We start from the raw sequence: 19,266 nt of genomic DNA, 5'->3' as shown, positions 1-19,266 counted from the left end.
ATGTTCAGATCAGGGGACTGTGAGGGCCATTGTAGACCTTTCAGCTTGTGCCTTTTGAGGTCATCTATTCTGGCTTTTGACGTGTGTTTAGGCTCGTTATCCATTTGTAGAAGCCATCCTCTTCATCTTCTTCTCATCTTCAGCTTTTTTACAGATGGTGTTATGTTTGTTGAAATTTCGTTGAATCCATTCTTCCCTCTACCCGTGAAATGTTCCCCGTGGCATTAGCTACAACACAACCCCAAATCATCATTGATCCTCCCCCATGCTTAATGGTTGGTGAGATGTTCTTTTCGTGAAATTCTGGGCCCTTTTATCTCAACACATACCTGTGATCATTGTGGCCAAAGAATTCTATTTTAGCCTCATTAATCCACAGGACTTGTTTCCACAATGCATCAGGCTTGTTTAGATGTTCTTTTGCACTTCTGATGCTGAATTTTATGGTGAGGCTACAGGAGAGGTTTTCTTCTGATGACTCTTCCATGAAGGCCATATTTCTGCAGGTGTCTCTGAACAGTAGGACAATGTACCACAACTCCAGAGTCTGCTGAATCTTCCTGAAGGTGTTTTGCAGTCAAGTGAGGATTCTGATTAGCCTCTCTAGTATCCTACGATCAGCTCTCACTGAAATTTTGCTTTGTCTTTAAGACCTTATCTTGACCTCCACTGTTCCTGACAACGGCCATTTCTTAATTATATTTCGAACTGAGGAAAGGGCAACTTGAAAACGCTTTGCAATCTTAGTGATATAAAGTTTTGCACTTCCTGTCACTCTTCCCTACAGTCAGTCGCTCGCCGGTCAGATATGGCTGATAACAGGGAGTAATAACATGTATTCCCCCCGTCCAATAGTGAAACGGCTGATAACAGGGAACACTTTATTGTATTCACCTGTCTTACATTTACCATCCCCTAAATTCTGTAATGGCTGATAACAGAGAGCAAAATCTACAAACATGGATGTGGCCTCCGATAAGATCAGTGCGATCACCTCCTGAAATACTCTGTGCTGCTGTGCTTTTCCCCCCATGTTTCCATTTGTGTGACCGGGCGGTAGACCTTTGGATTACAGAAATGCTTATCCGGCATCTTTGTAACGTAACAGTTGTTAAATATTATCTCCGGGCAGCTGCGCTCCTCCCGGCCGGGCCCTTCTCTGTGGATTTGTGATAAGGGCCCCGGAGTCCAGGAGCCTCCTGTCCCCCACAGAGAAGAAGTGTCAGCTGCCAGCGCCGCCCCGTCCACAACCCGAAATAATAGAGGGTCAGACACAGGCTCAGCTGCTGCAGAACTACAACTCCCAACATGTCCTCCAGCCACTGCAGAGATACATCCTAGTGTCTGCTGATGGGCTGTGGCCAGCACTACATGCTGGGAGTTGTAGTCTTTCAGCAGCTGAAGGGACCTCATTGCACTGGCACGCTGACGTCTTGTAGGCCATAGACCTGTAGTTGCCCCTGGGCCCCAGGAAGGAGGGGGACGGCTGCTCCCCCTGGGCCCCAGGAAGGAGGGGGACGGCTGCTCCCCCTGGGCCCCAGGAAGGAGGGGGACGGCTGCTCCCCCTGGGCCCCAGGAAGGAGGGGGACGGCTGCTCCCCCTGGGCCCCAGGAAGGAGGGGGACGGCTGCGCCCCAGGAAGGAGGGTGACGGCTTCTCTGGTCCTCGGCACCACCTCTGGGAGCAATGACTGCCGTCACCGCTCCAATGACATCCAGACGGCAAAGCCATTGCTTCCCGAGCCAGCGCCGACCTCCGGAGCCTCCTGTTCTGGGTCCAAGGGTGACGGGAGGGCAATGTCTCCATTAGTTATTTTATACCACTTTCCTTGCCAGAGTCAAGCAAGGATCACCAGCGCTTCCCATGATATAGACGAGCCGCGGTGTTACTTTTTTAGAAGCAGATATAATTTTAGGATGAGCTCGGACGTGTCCCCCCTGTAGTCCGAGCGGGGGGCCGCTGCTGTCACACGTTTAGCCCTGGATACAATGTGACGACGCTTCTTCATCTGCGGCTCCTAATCCGCTCCCCGAACATCAATGACGTGAAGCTTCCGGGAGTGGGGGGATTACTCCGGATTGTCAGGAATTAATCAGAAGATTCTCGCTGATTGCAACTTGTTTCCTGCAGAAAAGAAGAAGCCGCTGATCTCCTGTGGGGGGAGGACGACGAGGCGGCATCATCTGGGGGGCATCATCTGGGGGGGCACACCAAGGACCTTCTGCCAAATCAGGGACCAGGCACAAATGTGGCTGATGTGAAACACTCCTTTATCAAAGGGTTTTCAGATTTGACATCACATTGTTTCCATCTTTTCTATTTCTTCACTGTTCCACTTTTTTTTTTTATCTACAGTACAGACCAAAAGTTTGGACACACCTTCTCACTTAAAGATTTTTCTGTATTTTCATGACTATGAAAATTGTACATTCACACTGAAGGCATCAAAACTATGAATTACCACATGTGGAATTATATACTGAACAAAAAAGTGTGAAACAACTGAAAATATGTCTTATATTCTAGGTTCTTCACAGTAGCCACCTTTTGCTTTGATGACTGCTTTGCACACTCTTGGCATTCTCTTGATGAGCTTCAAGAGGTAGTCACCGGAAATGGTCTTCACTTCACGGGTATGCCCTGTCAGGTTTAATAAGTGGGATTTCTTGCCTTATAAATGGGGTTGGGACCATCAGTTGTGTTGTGCAGAAGTCTGGTGGATATACAGCTGATAGTCCTACTGAATAGACTGTTAGCTGCTTTTTTCTTGCCATAATACAAATTCTAAGTAAAGAAAAATGAGTGGCCATCATTACTTTAAGAAATGAAGGTCAGTCAGTCCGAAAAAATGGGAAAACTTTGAAAGTGTCCCCAAGTGCAGTTGCAAAAACCATCAAGCGCTACAAAGAAACTGGCTCACATGAGGACCGCCCCAGGAAAGGAAGACCAAGAGTCACCTCTGCTTCTGAGGATAAGTTTATCCGAGTCACCAGCCTCAGAAATCGCAGGTTAACAGCAGCTCAGATTAGAGACCAGGTCAATGCCACACAGAGTTCTAGCAGCAGACACATCTCTACAACAACTGTTAAGAGGAGACTTTGTGCCGCAGGCCTTCATGGTAAAATAGCTGCTAGGAAACCACTGCTAAGGACAGGCAACAAGCAGAAGAGACTTGTTTGGGCTAAAGAACACAAGGAATGGACATTAGACCAGTGGAAATCTGTGCTTTGGTCTGATGAGTCCAAATTTGAGATCTTTGGTTCCAACCACCGTGTCTTTGTGCGACGCAGAAAAGGTGAACGGATGGACTCTACATGCCTGGTTCCCACCGTGAAGCATGGAGGAGGAGGTGTGATGGTGTGGGGGGGCTTTGCTGGTGACACTGTTGGGGATTTATTCAAAATTGAAGGCATACTGAACCAGCATGGCTACCACAGCATCTTGCAGCGGCATGCTATTCCATCCGGTTTGTGTTTAGTTGGACCATCATTTATTTTTCAACAGGACAATGACCCCAAACACCTCCAGGCTGTGTAAGGGCTATGTGACCAAGAAGGAGAGTGATGGGGGGCTACGCCAGATGACCTGGCCTCCACAGTCACCAGACCGGAACCCAATCGAGATGGTTTGGTGTGAGCTGGACCGCAGAGTGAAGGCAAAAGGGCCAACAAGTGCTAAGCATCTCTGGGAACTCCTTCAAGATTGTTGGAAAACCATTTCCGGTGACTACCTCTTGAAGCTCATCAAGAGAATGCCAAGAGTGTGCAAAGCAGTCAGCAAAGCAAAAGGTGGCTACTGTGAAGAACCTAGAATATAAGACATATTTTCAGTTGTTTCACACTTTTTTGTTAAGTATATAATTCCACATGTGGTAATTCATAGTTTTGATGCCTTCAGTGTGAATGTACAATTTTCATAGTCATGAAAATACAGAAATTTCTATAAATGAGAAGGTGTGTCCAAACTTTTGGTCTGTACTGTATATATATATATATCTGTTCTTTTACATTTAATTTTTTCTTGTAACTTTTCTGTTTTCTTTTTTGTTTCTTATCATTTTCACTATTCTTTGTTTCCTTTTCTGTTTCTTTTATTATTCCTTTCCCAGTTTTTGTTTTCTATTCTCCTTTTTATTTCCTGTTTTTATTCTTTTCCATTTGTTTTCTTTTTGTACCTTCTAATCTTCCTTATTGTGTCTTTGTAAATAATGATTACAATGTGTGGTAAGACCTTTTCTTTTGACGCTGTTATTCCGCGAGTGTTTTTTTTTTTTTTTTTTGTTTCTTTTTTTTTTTCATGCAATTTAATTACAATATGGGGAGTAGCGATGACTTCTGGTTTTGTCATATTTCTGCAGTAAAAACCCTCTCACCAGAAAAAAATAAAATAAAATCATCAAAAATCAGACTAAAAATTGAAATGAATGTGCAAGCGAATCTCTGGATCTCTGTGCAAAAAAACTTTGTAAAAAAAACCTCAGTGTGAACACAGCCTGACACGTTTTCTTGCAATCAGAGCTGATTTTCTGTATCAAACCTCATCAGAGCATAAAATATCCGCAGCCAATTCCAGTCTTGGTGCGAGCATGTGACTATTCCTGCTGCAGCCGGCCCTCCGGACCACCGCTCATGTCACCGCCTGATTTCTTATCCTGGTGGCCATGTGACTTCTGCTCTTTACAGGACCATCATTATATAGAAATTCACATTAACTAGGATGCTAAGATGTGATTGTACTAGAGCAGAATTGCAGTGTAGAGCATGGGGGATAAACTGTAACTTCGCTTCTTCTTCTTTTTTAGAGCCTGGACTCGAGCGCCGGTAGGAAGAGGTTCACCGGCGCTCTGCCCTTCTCCGCCTTCCTGACTGACGGCTTCGGCCGACAGCACAGCTACCTGCGGATCTCGCTGACCGAGAAGTGCAACCTGCGATGTGAGCGACGCCGCCCTATACATGTGCACAGGAGGCAACAAACACAACCAGGACTCGCACTGCCGCCATCTACCTGAAGAAGCCCCATCCTGCACAGTAGTGCCCCGCGCTGCCTGCGTAGCGGTGTCGTGGAGGCGGGCTGCCTGCGTAGCGGTGTCGTGGAGGCGGGCTGCCTGCGTAGCGGTGTCGTGGAGGCGGGCTGCCTGCGTAGCGGTGGCGTGGTGGCGCGCTGCCTGCGTAGCGGTGTCGTGGTGGCGGGCTGCCTGCGTAGCGGTGTCGTGGTGGCGCTCTGCCTGCGTAGCTTTGTCGTGGTGGCGCGCTGCCTGCGTAGCTTTGTCGTGGTGGCGCGCTGCCTGCGTAGCTTTGTCGTGGTGGCGCGCTGCCTGCGTAGCTTTGTCGTGGTGGCGCGCTGCCTGCGTAGCTTTGTCGTGGTGGCGCGCTGCCTGCGTAGCTTTGTCGTGGTGGCGCGCTGCCTGCGTAGCTTTGTCGTGGTGGCGCGCTGCCTGCGTAGCTTTGTCGTGGTGGCGCGCTGCCTGCGTAGCGGTGTCGTGGTGGCGCGCTGCCTGCGTAGCGGTGTCGTGGTGGCGCGCTGCCTGCGTAGCGGTGTCGTGGTGGCGGGCTGCCTGCGTAATGATGTCGTGGTGGCGGGCTGCCTGCGTAAAGATGTCGTGGTGGCGGGCTGCCTGCGTAGCGGTGTCGTGGTGGCGCGCTGCCTGCGTTGTGGTGGCGCGCTGCCTGCGTAGCGGTGTCGTGGTGGCGCGCTGCCTGCGTAGCGGTGTCGTGGTGGCGCGCTGCCTGCGTAGTGGTGGCGCGCTGCCTGTGTAGCGGTGTCGTGGTGGCGCGCTGCCTGCGTAGCGGTGTCGTGGTGGCGCGCTGCCTGCGTAGCGGTGTCGTGGTGGCGCGCTGCCTGCGTAGCGGTGGCGCGCTGCCTGCATAGCGGTGTCGTGGTGGCGCGCTGCCTGCGTAGTGGTGGCGCGCTGCCTGCGTAGCGGTGTCGTGGTGGCGCGCTGCCTGCGTAGTGGTGGCGCGCTGCCTGCGTAGCGGTGTCGTGGTGGCGCGCTGCCTGCGTAGCGGTGTCGTGGTGGCGCGCTGCCTGCGTAGCGGTGTCGTGGTGGCGGGCTGCCTGCGTAGCGGTGTCGTGGTGGCGCGCTGCCTGCGTAGCTTTGTCGTGGTGGCGCGCTGCCTGCGTAGCGGTGTCGTGGTGGCGCGCTGCCTGCGTAGCGGTGTCGTGGTGGCGCGCTGCCTGCGTAGCGGTGTCGTGGTGGCGCGCTGCCTGCGTAGCGGTGTCGTGGTGGCGCGCTGCCTGCGTAGCGGTGTCGTGGTGGCGCGCTGCCTGCGTAGCGGTGTCGTGGTGGCGCGCTGCCTGCGTAGCGGTGTCGTGGTGGCGCGCTGCCTGCGTAGCTTTGTCGTGGTGGCGCGCTGCCTGCGTAGCGGTGTCGTGGTGGCGCGCTGCCTGCGTAGCGGTGTCGTGGTGGCGCGCTGCCTGCGTAGCGGTGTCGTGGAGGCGGGCTGCCTGCGTAGCGGTGTCGTGGAGGCGGGCTGCCTGCGTAGCGGTGTCGTGGAGGCGGGCTGCCTGCGTAGCGGTGTCGTGGTGGCGCGCTGCCTGCGTAGCTTTGTCGTGGTGGCGCGCTGCCTGCGTAGCTTTGTCGTGGTGGCGCGCTGCCTGCGTAGCGGTGTCGTGGTGGCGCGCTGCCTGCGTAGCGGTGTCGTGGTGGCGCGCTGCCTGCGTAGCGGTGTCGTGGTGGCGCGCTGCCTGCGTAGCGGTGTCGTGGAGGCGGGCTGCCTGCGTAGCGGTGTCGTGGAGGCGGGCTGCCTGCGTAGCGGTGTCGTGGAGGCGGGCTGCCTGCGTAGCGGTGTCGTGGAGGCGGGCTGCCTGCGTAGCGGTGTCGTGGAGGCGGGCTGCCTGCGTAGCGGTGTCGTGGAGGCGGGCTGCCTGCGTAGCGGTGTCGTGGAGGCGGGCTGCCTGCGTAGCGGTGTCGTGGAGGCGGGCTGCCTGCGTAGCGGTGTCGTGGAGGCGGGCTGCCTGCGTAGCGGTGTCGTGGAGGCGGGCTGCCTGCGTAGCGGTGTCGTGGAGGCGGGCTGCCTGCGTCGCGGTGTCGTGGAGGCGGGCTGCCTGCGTCGCGATGGCGCGCTGCCTGCGTAGCGGTGTCGCGGTGGCGGGCTGCCTGCGTAGCGGTGTCGTGGAGGCGGGCTGCCTGCGTAGCGGTGTCGTGGAGGCGGGCTGCCTGCGTAGCGGTGTCGTGGAGGCGGGCTGCCTGCGTAGCGGTGTCGTGGAGGCGGGCTGCCTGCGTAGCGGTGTCGTGGAGGCGGGCTGCCTGCGTAGCGGTGTCGTGGAGGCGGGCTGCCTGCGTAGCGGTGTCGTGGAGGCGGGCTGCCTGCGTAGCGGTGTCGTGGAGGCGGGCTGCCTGCGTAGCGGTGTCGTGGAGGCGGGCTGCCTGCGTAGCGGTGTCGTGGAGGCGGGCTGCCTGCGTAGCGGTGTCGTGGAGGCGGGCTGCCTGCGTAGCGGTGTCGTGGAGGCGGGCTGCCTGCGTAGCGGTGTCGTGGAGGCGGGCTGCCTGCGTCGCGGTGTCGTGGAGGCGGGCTGCCTGCGTCGCGATGGCGCGCTGCCTGCGTAGCGGTGTCGCGGTGGCGCGCTGCCTGCGTAGCGGTGTCGCGGTGGCGCGCTGCCTGCGTAGCGGTGTCGCGGTGTCGCGCTGCCTGCGTAGCGGTGTCGCGGTGGCGCGCTGCCTGCGTAGCGGTGTCGCGGTGGCGCGCTGCCTGCGTAGCGGTGTCGCGGTGGCGCGCTGCCTGCGTAGCGGTGTCGCGGTGGCGGGCTGCCTGCGTAGCGGTGTCGCGGTGGCGGGCTGCCTGCGTAGCGGTGTCGCGGTGGCGGGCTGCCTGCGTAGCGGTGTCGCGGTGGCGGGCTGCCTGCGTAATGATGTCGTGGTGGCGGGCTGCCTGCGTAAAAATGTCGTGGTGGCGCGCTGCCTGCGTAGCGTTGTCGTGGTGGCGCGCTGCCTGCGTAGTGGTGTCGCGCTGCCTGCGTAGCGGTGTCGTGGTGGCGCGCTGCCTGCGTAGTGGTGGCGGGCTGCCTGCGTAGCGGTGTCGTGGCGGCGCGCTGCCTGGTTGCATTTACTGCCATATTCAGAACTAGTATCACCGCACACTGCCCACATGATGGCGCCATACAGTGCTAATCCTGCAGTGTGCTGTGTATAGGGGGGCTGTGGATGGTGGGGGGCACCGTATTGTAGGGCAGGCTGGCACTGTGATATCTGGGTGTGCACGTTGTGGTTTCCGTGGGGTTCACATACTTTCGTTGGCAGTAATGTTGTCCCTGACTCTTGCAGGTCAGTACTGTATGCCGGAAGAGGGCGTGAAGCTGACCCCGAAGAGCGACCTCCTCAGCGCTCCCGAGATCCTCGCTCTGGCCAAACTCTTTGTACAGGAAGGGGTGGACAAAATCCGCCTGACGGGAGGCGAGCCGCTGATCCGCCCCGACGTGGTGGACATCATAGGTGAGAGTCCGCGGGAGGACACCGGCATGGAGGCTTCTGTCTTGGGTTTTCCACCATTCTCTGCTCGCAGTCAGTGACGGGGGGATAATACCTGTCCTCACCCGAAAGTATGAGGGGCTGAATAGGCCGACCAGCAGAATGAAAGCTCCGTCAACAGCAGCTTGCTGACAGTTTTCAAGTTCCAGCTGTAAAGTCTTGAAATGATGAGACGACCCCCTGCGCAGCTTTTAGGGGGCGCGTTATTGGGGCCCCCTGAGTCCAGCTTGTGGAATTGCATCTGTGTGGGGGCCCGGACCGCTTAGGGGGGGGGGGGGTCATTAATAATGGACTTATCCTCCATTTTTTTTTATTATTTTTTTTTTCCCCTTTTTTAATAGCACAACTGAAGAAGCTGGAAGGGTTAAAAACGATTGCGCTGACGACAAATGGCATCAACCTGGCGCGACTGTTACCGAAACTGAAGGACGCGGGGCTGGACGTCCTGAACGTCAGCCTGGACACCCTGGTGCCCGCCAAATTCGAGTTCATTGTGCGCAGGAAAGGTGGGGTACTGCAGAATTGGGGGCTCCAAAATCTGTAACCCCGGGATAGATACATTACAGGGGGGGGGTGACCGCGCAGGGAAAAGCGGCTGGTTCTGCCTCTCTGTTGTCCAGAGGCGGCGGACGCAGCAGCTGCCGCCATTCTGACTGTCGGAGACAGTACCGAGGGTGTCCACTAGATGGCAGCATCAGACTGTATCGTGCAATGCTAACGGTATGTAGCAGAGCCGGATGGGTCATTGGCCGCGGCGCCGGCTCGAGGTGATGATGATTCTTCATATTTGCATTATTCTGTTCTGCATCTTGTGTCTCCAGGTTTTCATAAAGTAATGGAGGGAATTCACCGAGCGGTGGAGCTGGGCTACAACCCTGTGAAGGTGAGACTCCTGCAAAAAGCCCCTCGGTGGAACATTTTGGAAAATCTTGTGTCTGCTCCAATTCTATTTAGCCCCCCCGTCATGAGGTTTATGTCTTGAAGGACGTATTCGAAATACAAAAAAAAAAATCTCTAAGTTGTTGCTATAACACTGTACATCCAGAACCTCCTGTTTCATGAATAGAATGTCGTACCTGCAGTGATCTCTGACACCGGCAGAATAAATATGCCATGAAGGGAATCTAGACAGATGGGTAGTAATGCACAAGAACTGGAGCCATATGGAGTTAATTCCCTTTTAATAAACTGATATATATATATTTTTTTTTACACTCCTTGCTCCTTTTTTTTTTTTTTTTGCAAAATTTAAAATAGTGAAAAACAAAAGCAGCAATTCCTGGTGTGGCCTCTAGGTGGGGCTATGAGCTGCATATTTTTCTTTTTTTTGAAGCCGCGGCGCTCGGCTGGGATCTGCTGCAGGGAACAAATGAAAGCACAGGATCAAAGAGATCACAGAGATCAGCCCGATCTCCGGTCACCAGTTATGTGCAACAGCGAGATGGAGTCTTCTAGTTACATTGTAATATTTCGGAACATTCTCCAGATCCATTGTTGCAGGGAGAGGCGGCCTCTCTGGCGGCCTCTCGCTTGCCTCTCTGGCGGCCTCTCGCTTGCCTCTCTGGCGGCCTCTCGCTTGCCTCTCTGGCGGCCTCTCGCTTGCCTCTCTGGCGGCCTCTCTGCCGGCCTCTCGCTTGCCTCTCTGCCGGCCTCTACTTGCCTCTCTGCCGGCCTCTACTTGCCTCTCTGCCGGCCTCTACTTGCCTCTCTGCCGGCCTCTACTTGTCTCTCTGCCGGCCTCTACTTGTCTCTCTGCCGGCCTCTACTTGTCTCTCTGCCGGCCTCTACTTGTCTCTCTGCCGGCCTCTACTTGTCTCTCTGCCGGCCTCTACTTGTCTCTCTGCCGGCCTCTACTTGTCTCTCTGCCGGCCTCTACTTGTCTCTCTGCCGGCCTCTACTTGTCTCTCTGCCGGCCTCTACTTGTCTCTCTGCCGGCCTCTACTTGTCTCTCTGCCGGCCTCTACTTGTCTCTCTGCCGGCCTCTACTTGTCTCTCTGCCGGCCTCTACTTGTCTCTCTGCCGGCCTCTACTTGTCTCTCTGCCGGCCTCTACTTGTCTCTCTGCCGGCCTCTACTTGTCTCTACTTGTCTCTCTGCCGGCCTCTACTTGTCTCTACTTGTCTCTCTGCCGGCCTCTACTTGTCTCTACTTGTCTCTCTGCCGGCCTCTACTTGTCTCTACTTGTCTCTCTGCCGGCCTCTACTTGTCTCTACTTGTCTCTCTGCCGGCCTCTACTTGTCTCTCTGCCGGCCTCTACTTGTCTCTCTGCCGGCCTCTACTTGTCTCTCTGCTGGCCTCTACTTGTCTCTACTTGTCTCTCTGCCGGCCTCTACTTGTCTCTCTGCCGGCCTCTACTTGTCTCTCTGCCAGCCTCTACTTGTCTCTACTTGTCTCTCTGCCGGCCTCTACTTGTCTCTACTTGTCTCTCTGCCGGCCTCTACTTGTCTCTCTGCCGGCCTCTACTTGTCTCTCTGCCAGCCTCTACTTGTCTCTACTTGTCTCTCTGCCGGCCTCTACTTGTCTCTACTTGTCTCTCTGCCGGCCTCTACTTGTCTCTCTGCCGGCCTCTACTTGTCTCTCTGCCGGCCTCTACTTGTCTCTCTGCCGGCCTCTACTTGTCTCTCTGCCGGCCTCTACTTGTCTCTCTGCCGGCCTCTACTTGTCTCTCTGCCGGCCTCTACTTGTCTCTCTGCCGGCCTCTACTTGTCTCTCTGCCGGCCTCTACTTGTCTCTCTGCCGGCCTCTACTTGTCTCTCTGCCGGCCTCTACTTGTCTCTACTTGTCTCTCTGCCGGCCTCTACTTGTCTCTCTGCCGGCCTCTACTTGTCTCTCTGCCGGCCTCTACTTGTCTCTCTGCCAGCCTCTACTTGTCTCTACTTGTCTCTCTGCCGGCCTCTACTTGTCTCTCTGCCGGCCTCTACTTGTCTCTCTGCCGGCCTCTACTTGTCTCTCTGCCGGCCTCTACTTGTCTCTCTGCCGGCCTCTACTTGTCTCTCTGCCGGCCTCTACTTGTCTCTCTGCCGGCCTCTACTTGTCTCTCTGCCGGCCTCTACTTGTCTCTCTGCCGGCCTCTACTTGTCTCTCTGCCGGCCTCTACTTGTCTCTCTGCCGGCCTCTACTTGTCTCTCTGCCGGCCTCTACTTGTCTCTCTGCCGGCCTCTACTTGTCTCTCTGCCGGCCTCTACTTGTCTCTCTGCCGGCCTCTACTTGTCTCTCTGCCGGCCTCTACTTGTCTCTCTGCCGGCCTCTACTTGTCTCTCTGCCGGCCTCTACTTGTCTCTCTGCCGGCCTCTACTTGTCTCTCTGCCGGCCTCTACTTGTCTCTCTGCCGGCCTCTACTTGTCTATCTGCCGGCCTCTACTTGTCAATCTGCCGGCCTCTACTTGTCTCTCTGCCGGCCTCTACTTGTCTCTCTGCCGGCCTCTACTTGTCTCTCTGCCGGCCTCTACTTGTCTCTCTGCCGGCCTCTACTTGTCTCTCTGCCGGCCTCTACTTGTCTCTCTGCCGGCCTCTACTTGTCTCTCTGCCGGCCTCTACTTGTCTCTCTGCCGGCCTCTACTTGTCTCTCTGCCGGCCTCTACTTGTCTCTCTGCCGGCCTCTACTTGTCTCTCTGCCGGCCTCTACTTGTCTCTCTGCCGGCCTCTACTTGTCTCTCTGCCGGCCTCTACTTGTCTCTACTTGTCTCTCTGCCGGCCTCTACTTGTCTCTACTTGTCTCTCTGCCGGCCTCTACTTGTCTCTCTGCCGGCCTCTACTTGTCTCTCTGCCGGCCTCTACTTGTCTCTCTGCCGGCCTCTACTTGTCTCTCTGCCGGCCTCTACTTGTCTCTCTGCCGGCCTCTACTTGTCTCTCTGCCGGCCTCTACTTGTCTCTCTGCCGGCCTCTACTTGTCTCTACTTGTCTCTCTGCCGGCCTCTACTTGTCTCTCTGCCGGCCTCTACTTGTCTCTACTTGTCTCTCTGCCGGCCTCTACTTGTCTCTCTGCCGGCCTCTACTTGTCTCTCTGCCGGCCTCTACTTGTCTCTCTGCCGGCCTCTACTTGTCTCTCTGCCGGCCTCTACTTGTCTCTCTGCCGGCCTCTACTTGTCTCTCTGCCGGCCTCTACTTGTCTCTCTGCCGGCCTCTACTTGTCTCTCTGCCGGCCTCTACTTGTCTCTCTGCCGGCCTCTACTTGTCTCTCTGCCGGCCTCTACTTGTCTCTCTGCCGGCCTCTACTTGTCTCTCTGCCGGCCTCTACTTGTCTCTCTGCCGGCCTCTACTTGTCTCTCTGCCGGCCTCTACTTGTCTCTACTTGTCTCTCTGCCGGCCTCTACTTGTCTCTACTTGTCTCTCTGCCGGCCTCTACTTGTCTCTCTGCCGGCCTCTACTTGTCTCTCTGCCGGACTCTACTTGTCTCTCTGCCGGACTCTACTTGTCTCTCTGCCGGACTCTACTTGTCTCTCTGCCGGACTCTACTTGTCTCTCTGCCGGACTCTACTTGTCTCTCTGCCGGACTCTACTTGTCTCTCTGCCGGACTCTACTTGTCTCTCTGCCGGACTCTACTTGTCTCTCTGCCGGACTCTACTTGTCTCTCTGCCGGACTCTACTTGTCTCTCTGCCGGACTCTACTTGTCAATCTGCCGGACTCTACTTGTCAATCTGCCGGACTCTACTTGTCAATCTGCCGGCCTCTACTTGTCTCTCGTTGCCTCTCTGCCGGCCTCTACTTGTCCCTCGTTGCCTCTCTGGCGGACTCTGGGTTGCCTCTCTGCCGGCCTCTACTTGTCCCTCGTTGCCTCCCTGGCGGCCTCTCTTTGCCTCTCTGGCGGCCTCTGGGTTGCCTCTCTGCCGGCCTCTACTTGTCTCTCTTTGCCTCTCTGCCGGCCTCTGGCGGCCTCTACTTGTCTCTCGTTGCCTCCCTGGCGGCCTCTGGGTTGCCTCTCTGGCGGCCTCTGGGTTGCCTCTCTGCCGGCCTCTCGCTTGCCTCTCTGCCGGCCTCTACTTGTCTCTCGTTGCCTCCCTGGCGGCCTCTCTTTGCCTCTCTGCCGGCCTCTACATGTCTCTCGTTGCCTCCCTGGCGGCCTCTCTTTGCCTCTCTGCCGGCCTCTGGGTTGCCTCTCTGCCGGCCTCTGGGTTGCCTCTCTGCCGGCCTCTGGGTTGCCTCTCTGCCGGCCTCTGGGTTGCCTCTCTGCCGGCCTCTGGGTTGCCTCTCTGCCGGCCTCTGGGTTGCCTCTCTGCCGGCCTCTGGGTTGCCTCTCTGCCGGCCTCTGGGTTGCCTCTCTGCCGGCCTCTCGCTTGCCTCTCTGCCGGCCTCTACTTGTCTCTCTGCCGGCCTCTACTTGTCTCTCTGCCGGCCTCTACTTGTCTCTACTTGTCTCTCTGCCGGCCTCTACTTGTCTCTCTGCCGGCCTCTACTTGTCTCTCTGCCGGCCTCTACTTGTCTCTCTGCCGGCCTCTACTTGTCTCTCTGCCGGCCTCTACTTGTCTCTCTGCCGGCCTCTACTTGTCTCTCTGCCGGCCTCTACTTGTCTCTACTTGTCTCTCTGCCGGCCTCTACTTGTCTCTCTGCCGGCCTCTACTTGTCTCTCTGCCGGCCTCTACTTGTCTCTCTGCCGGCCTCTACTTGTCTCTCTGCCGGCCTCTACTTGTCTCTCTGCCGGCCTCTACTTGTCTCTCTGCCGGCCTCTACTTGTCTCTCTGCCGGCCTCTACTTGTCTCTCTGCCGGCCTCTACTTGTCTCTCTGCCGGCCTCTACTTGTCTCTCTGCCGGCCTCTACTTGTCTCTCTGCCGGCCTCTACTTGTCTCTCTGCCGGCCTCTACTTGTCTCTCTGCCGGCCTCTACTTGTCTCTCTGCCGGCCTCTACTTGTCTCTCTGCCGGCCTCTACTTGTCTCTCTGCCGGCCTCTACTTGTCTCTCTGCCGGCCTCTACTTGTCTCTCTGCCGGCCTCTACTTGTCTCTCTGCCGGACTCTACTTGTCTCTCTGCCGGACTCTACTTGTCTCTCTGCCGGACTCTACTTGTCTCTCTGCCGGACTCTACTTGTCTCTCTGCCGGACTCTACTTGTCTCTCTGCCGGACTCTACTTGTCAATCTGCCGGACTCTACTTGTCAATCTGCCGGCCTCTACTTGTCTCTCGTTGCCTCTCTGCCGGCCTCTACTTGTCCCTCGTTGCCTCTCTGGCGGACTCTGGGTTGCCTCTCTGGCGGCCTCTGGGTTGCCTCTCTGCCGGCCTCTACTTGCCTCTCTGGCGGCCTCTACTTGTCTCTCTTTGCCTCTCTGCCGGCCTCTGGCGGCCTCTACTTGTCTCTCGTTGCCTCCCTGGCGGCCTCTCTTTGCCTCTCTGGCGGCCTCTGGGTTGCCTCTCTGCCGGCCTCTCGCTTGCCTCTCTGCCGGCCTCTACTTGTCTCTCGTTGCCTCCCTGGCGGCCTCTCTTTGCCTCTCTGCCGGCCTCTACATGTCTCTCGTTGCCTCCCTGGCGGCCTCTCTTTGCCTCTCTGCCGGCCTCTGGGTTGCCTCTCTGCCGGCCTCTGGGTTGCCTCTCTGCCGGCCTCTGGGTTGCCTCTCTGCCGGCCTCTGGGTTGCCTCTCTGCCGGCCTCTGGGTTGCCTCTCTGCCGGCCTCTGGGTTGCCTCTCTGCCGGCCTCTGGGTTGCCTCTCTGCCGGCCTCTGGGTTGCCTCTCTGCCGGCCTCTGGGTTGCCTCTCTGCCGGCCTCTGGGTTGCCTCTCTGCCGGCCTCTGGGTTGCCTCTCTGCCGGCCTCTGGGTTGCCTCTCTGCCGGCCTCTGGGTTGCCTCTCTGCCGGCCTCTGGGTTGCCTCTCTGCCGGCCTCTGGGTTGCCTCTCTGCCGGCCTCTGGGTTGCCTCTCTGCCGGCCTCTCGCTTGCCTCTCTGCCGGCCTCTGGGTTGCCTCTCTGCCGGCCTCTCGCTTGCCTCTCTGCCGGCCTCTCGCTTGCCTCTCTGCCGGCCTCTCGCTTGCCTCTCTGCCGGCCTCTCGCTTGCCTCTCTGCCGGCCTCTCGCTTGCCTCTCTGCCGGCCTCTACTTGTCTCTCGTTGCCTCCCTGGCGGCCTCCGCAGTTGCTTGTGAGCCTCTACTCTTTAATGTTTCTCTTTGCTACACTGTTTGTGTCTCTTCTTCCCTCAACTGCAGCTTCTGGAAGGTGAACTACCCACATTGCTCCAATCACACCCAGAGCTGCATTCAGAATTCATCAGGTTTCCTTTTTGCCTTTCCAGGTCGCAGAGCCCCCTTTTCCCAATGCTGCCCCCTACTTGCTGTAGTTTGTAATTCACAGCGCGCAGTAGTCAGATGTTACAATCTCTACGACTCCTGAAATGCAGCGCAGCATTGTGAGACCAGGCAGCAGAATTAAGATTTCAGCTCTGGAGTTGTGTAGACAATCGGGTTAATGGTCTGTGATCACATGACTGACCTTTTGCGCCTCTTCTTTTATTGTTCGGCCGCAGGTGAACTGTGTGGTGATGAGAGGGTTAAATGAGGACGAGCTCCTGGACTTTGTGGCGCTGACGGAGAAGCAGCCGCTCGAGGTGCGCTTTATCGAGTACATGCCGTTTGATGGTAAGTGAGGGCTCAGGATCTGCCATAGGGAGAGCTGGAGCTATTCTGCCGTGTATTCCTCGATGGGGAAACAGTCAGCATGGAGGCGAGGTGCTACTGATTGATCGTACTGTGACTTTATTTTTATTACATCTATGGAAACAATCAGCAGCCGGTGGTAAATAACCATCAGATTTATCAAACCTGGGGTTACAAAGTGTAAGGTTATGAGATCCGTCAACATCATCCTGCTGATGGTTTCCACTTAAAGAAAAATGGTGCCGCACTTATGGTTCTTATTTTATAAAGAAGCAGCGGTGGTGGGATCGGGGATTGTGCCTCTAATCTCCAAGGAGCGTCCGGAGTATTATACTCAGTCTCTGACATTTGTGATTGAAGTTCTGCAAGTGCGATCACTGAGGCCCTGAGGTTACATTATCCCTTCAGAGCTGCATTCACAGTGGTGCTGAAATTTCCAGCTTTCTCTGCTTGTTCATTTATCAGCACATATGGATTACTCTGGTGAAGTGTTTTCTGGAGACGTCACCACACAGTCTAACTGCTTCCCTGACTGTCTCCTGACTGATGACAGTAAGAACCAGCAGAATAGTGAGTGCAGCTCTGGAGTATAATACTGGATGTAACTCAGGATCAGTAATGTAATGTATGTACACAGTGACTGCACCAGCAGAATAGTGAGTGCAGCTCTGGAGTATAATACAGGATGTAACTCAGGATCAGTAATGTAATGTATGTACACAGTGACTGCACCAGCAGAATAGTGAGTGCAGCTCTGGAGTATAATACTGGATGTAACTCAGGATCAGTAATGTAATGTATGTACACAGTGACTGCACCAGCAGAATAGTGAGTGCAGCTCTGGAGTATAATACAGGATGTAACTCAGGATCAGTAATGTAATGTATGTACACAGTGACTGCACCAGCAGAATAGTGAGTGCAGCTCTGGAGTATAATACTGGATGTAACTCAGGATCAGTAATGTAATGTATGTACACAGTGACTGCACCAGCAGAATAGTGAGTGCAGCTCTGGAGTATAATACAGGATGTAACTCAGGATCAGTAATGTAATGTATGTACACAGTGACTGCACCAGCAGAATAGTGAGTGCAGCTCTGGAGTATAATACAGGATGTAACTCGGGATCAGTAATGTAATGTATGTACACAGTGACACCACCAGCAGAATAGTGAGTGCTGCTCTGGAGTATAATACAGGATGTAACTCAGGATCAGTAATGTAATGTATGTACACAGTAACTGCACCAGCAGAATAGTGAGTGCAGCTCTGGAGTATAATACAGGATGTAACTCAGGATCAGTAATGTAATGTATGTACACAGTGTCTGCACCAGCAGAATAGTGAGTGCAACTCTGGAGTATAATACAGGATGTAACTCAGGATCAGTAATGTAATGTATGTACACAGTGACTGCACCAGCAGAATAGTGAGCACAGCTCTGGAGTATAATACAGGATGTAACTCAGGATCAGTAATGTAATGTATGTACACAGTGACTGCACCAGCAGAATAGTGAGTGCAGCTCTGGAGTATAATACAAGATGTAACTCAGGATCAGTAATGTAATGTATGTACACAGCGACTGCACCAGCAGAATAGTGAGCGCAGCTCTGGAGTATAATACAGGATGTAACTCAGGATCAGTAATGTAATGTATGTACACAGTGACTGCACCAGCAGAATAGTGAGTGCAGCTCTGGAGTATAATACAGGATGTAACTCAGGTTCAGTAATGTAATGTATGTACACAGTGACTGCACCAGCAGAATAGTGAGTGCAGCTCTGGAGTATAATACAGGATGTAACTCAGGATCAGTAATGTAATGTATGTACACAGTGACTGCACCAGCAGAATAGTGAGCGCAGCTCTGGAGTATAATACAGGATGTAACTCAGGATCAGTAATGTAATGTATGTACACAGTGACTGCACCAGCAGAATAGTGAGTGCAGCTCTGGGGTATAATACAGGATGTAACTCAGGATCAGTAATGTAATGTATGTACACAGTGACTGCACCAGCAGAATAGTGAGTGCAGCTCTGGAGGGCTGAGTATGCAGGGGTCAGTGGTTGGCACATGGGGGCGCTATGTCGGGGGGGCAGTAATTTTGGGGTACACGCTGTGTCCTTTGTGCTGCTACAGTCTTTAGTTACTACGATTGTTTTTAGGCAATAAGTGGAACTTCAGGAAGATGGTGAGTTACCAGGAGATGTTGGACACGATCCGGCAGAGGTGGCCGGAGCTGGAGAAGGTCCCTACGGTGACATCGAGCACCTCCAAGGTACGGAGACCCCTGTACATTATCATAGCTGTATAGCAGCCTGTCTGTGTGTCAGGGGGTCTCTCTCTCCTTCTCTCCGGTGGTCTCATGTTATCGGTGTTGTGACGTTTCAGGCGTACAGAGTCCCGAGCTTCCGGGGACAGATCGGCTTCATCACCTCCATGTCTGATCACTTCTGCGGCTCCTGTAACCGGCTGCGGATCACGGCCGATGGGAATCTCAAGGTGCCGGTGACAACGCCCAGAAATCCAGAAAAAGGGGCTTTATTTCTTATTTTTTCCCCCCTTCTAAAAAAAATAAAAAAATCTTTTGTTGCAGCTTTTCATGTAACTAGAGTATAGGAATGTTAATGTAGATCTAGATGTAACTGGAGCAGAAGGATCGTGTGCGGCTCTGATCTTGCAGGAACGTAAGAATTGTGAGTGCAGCTCTGGAGGTGACTTCAGCGCCGGCGCTATTTATGCAGCTCCTTACTCGAGCGTTTGTTTTGTTAATGCAGACTTGGTTGTAACTGGAGCATAACAATGGCTGGATGATGTGACGGGAGAGTAACGTTTGTAGATGCAGCTCTGGGTGTAACTAGAGGCTAAGGAATGATGGTAGTCTCTGCGCGCAGGTCTGTCTCTTCGGGAACTCGGAGGTGTCTCTCAGAGACTGTCTGCGCAGCGGGGCGAGCGAGGAGGAGCTGGCGCAGATCATCGGGGCGGCTGTGGGGCGTAAGAAGAAGCAGCACGCGGGTGAGTGCGCGCTCCGGAAACAGTCAGCGTCATGTGACTGCAATGTGATCGGTCGGATCTCTGCCGGCTGACAGTGAATAGAAACTGACAATGTCACACAGCTGAGGGGTTCGTTACAATGTGTCAGTGCATGTAAAATGCAGAAGCGCGGTAGAGACGGCGGGTAACGTCGTCGCTGTCACTGACCCTAACCTGTCACCTTGTGTC

At 54.8% G+C, this 19,266-nt stretch overlaps 1 protein-coding gene across 3 annotated transcripts in view; it reads left to right on the top strand.

The window, feature by feature from the left end:
- The window catches only part of MOCS1 (molybdenum cofactor synthesis 1), a 35,674-nt gene that overhangs the window by 7,737 nt on the left and 8,671 nt on the right, over positions 1–19,266 (top strand). For all 3 annotated transcript variants that reach the window (XM_073671731.1, XM_073671730.1, XM_073671732.1), the window contains exons 2-9: positions 4,801–4,930; positions 8,260–8,427; positions 8,805–8,969; positions 9,285–9,346; positions 15,907–16,018; positions 18,210–18,322; positions 18,436–18,546; positions 18,939–19,059. In XM_073671731.1, the coding sequence (XP_073527832.1) occupies positions 4,801–4,930; positions 8,260–8,427; positions 8,805–8,969; positions 9,285–9,346; positions 15,907–16,018; positions 18,210–18,322; positions 18,436–18,546; positions 18,939–19,059 (982 nt within the window). The remainder of the gene's footprint in view (positions 1–4,800; positions 4,931–8,259; positions 8,428–8,804; positions 8,970–9,284; positions 9,347–15,906; positions 16,019–18,209; positions 18,323–18,435; positions 18,547–18,938; positions 19,060–19,266) is intronic.

This window comes from Phyllobates terribilis, unplaced genomic scaffold (assembly GCF_046119375.1).
Source record: "Phyllobates terribilis strain yellow unplaced genomic scaffold, ASM4611937v1 Scaffold_3__8_contigs__length_932513732, whole genome shotgun sequence".
Classification (NCBI taxonomy): Eukaryota; Metazoa; Chordata; class Amphibia; order Anura; family Dendrobatidae; genus Phyllobates; species Phyllobates terribilis.
This window is presented reverse-complemented; position numbering and strand designations above follow the sequence as displayed.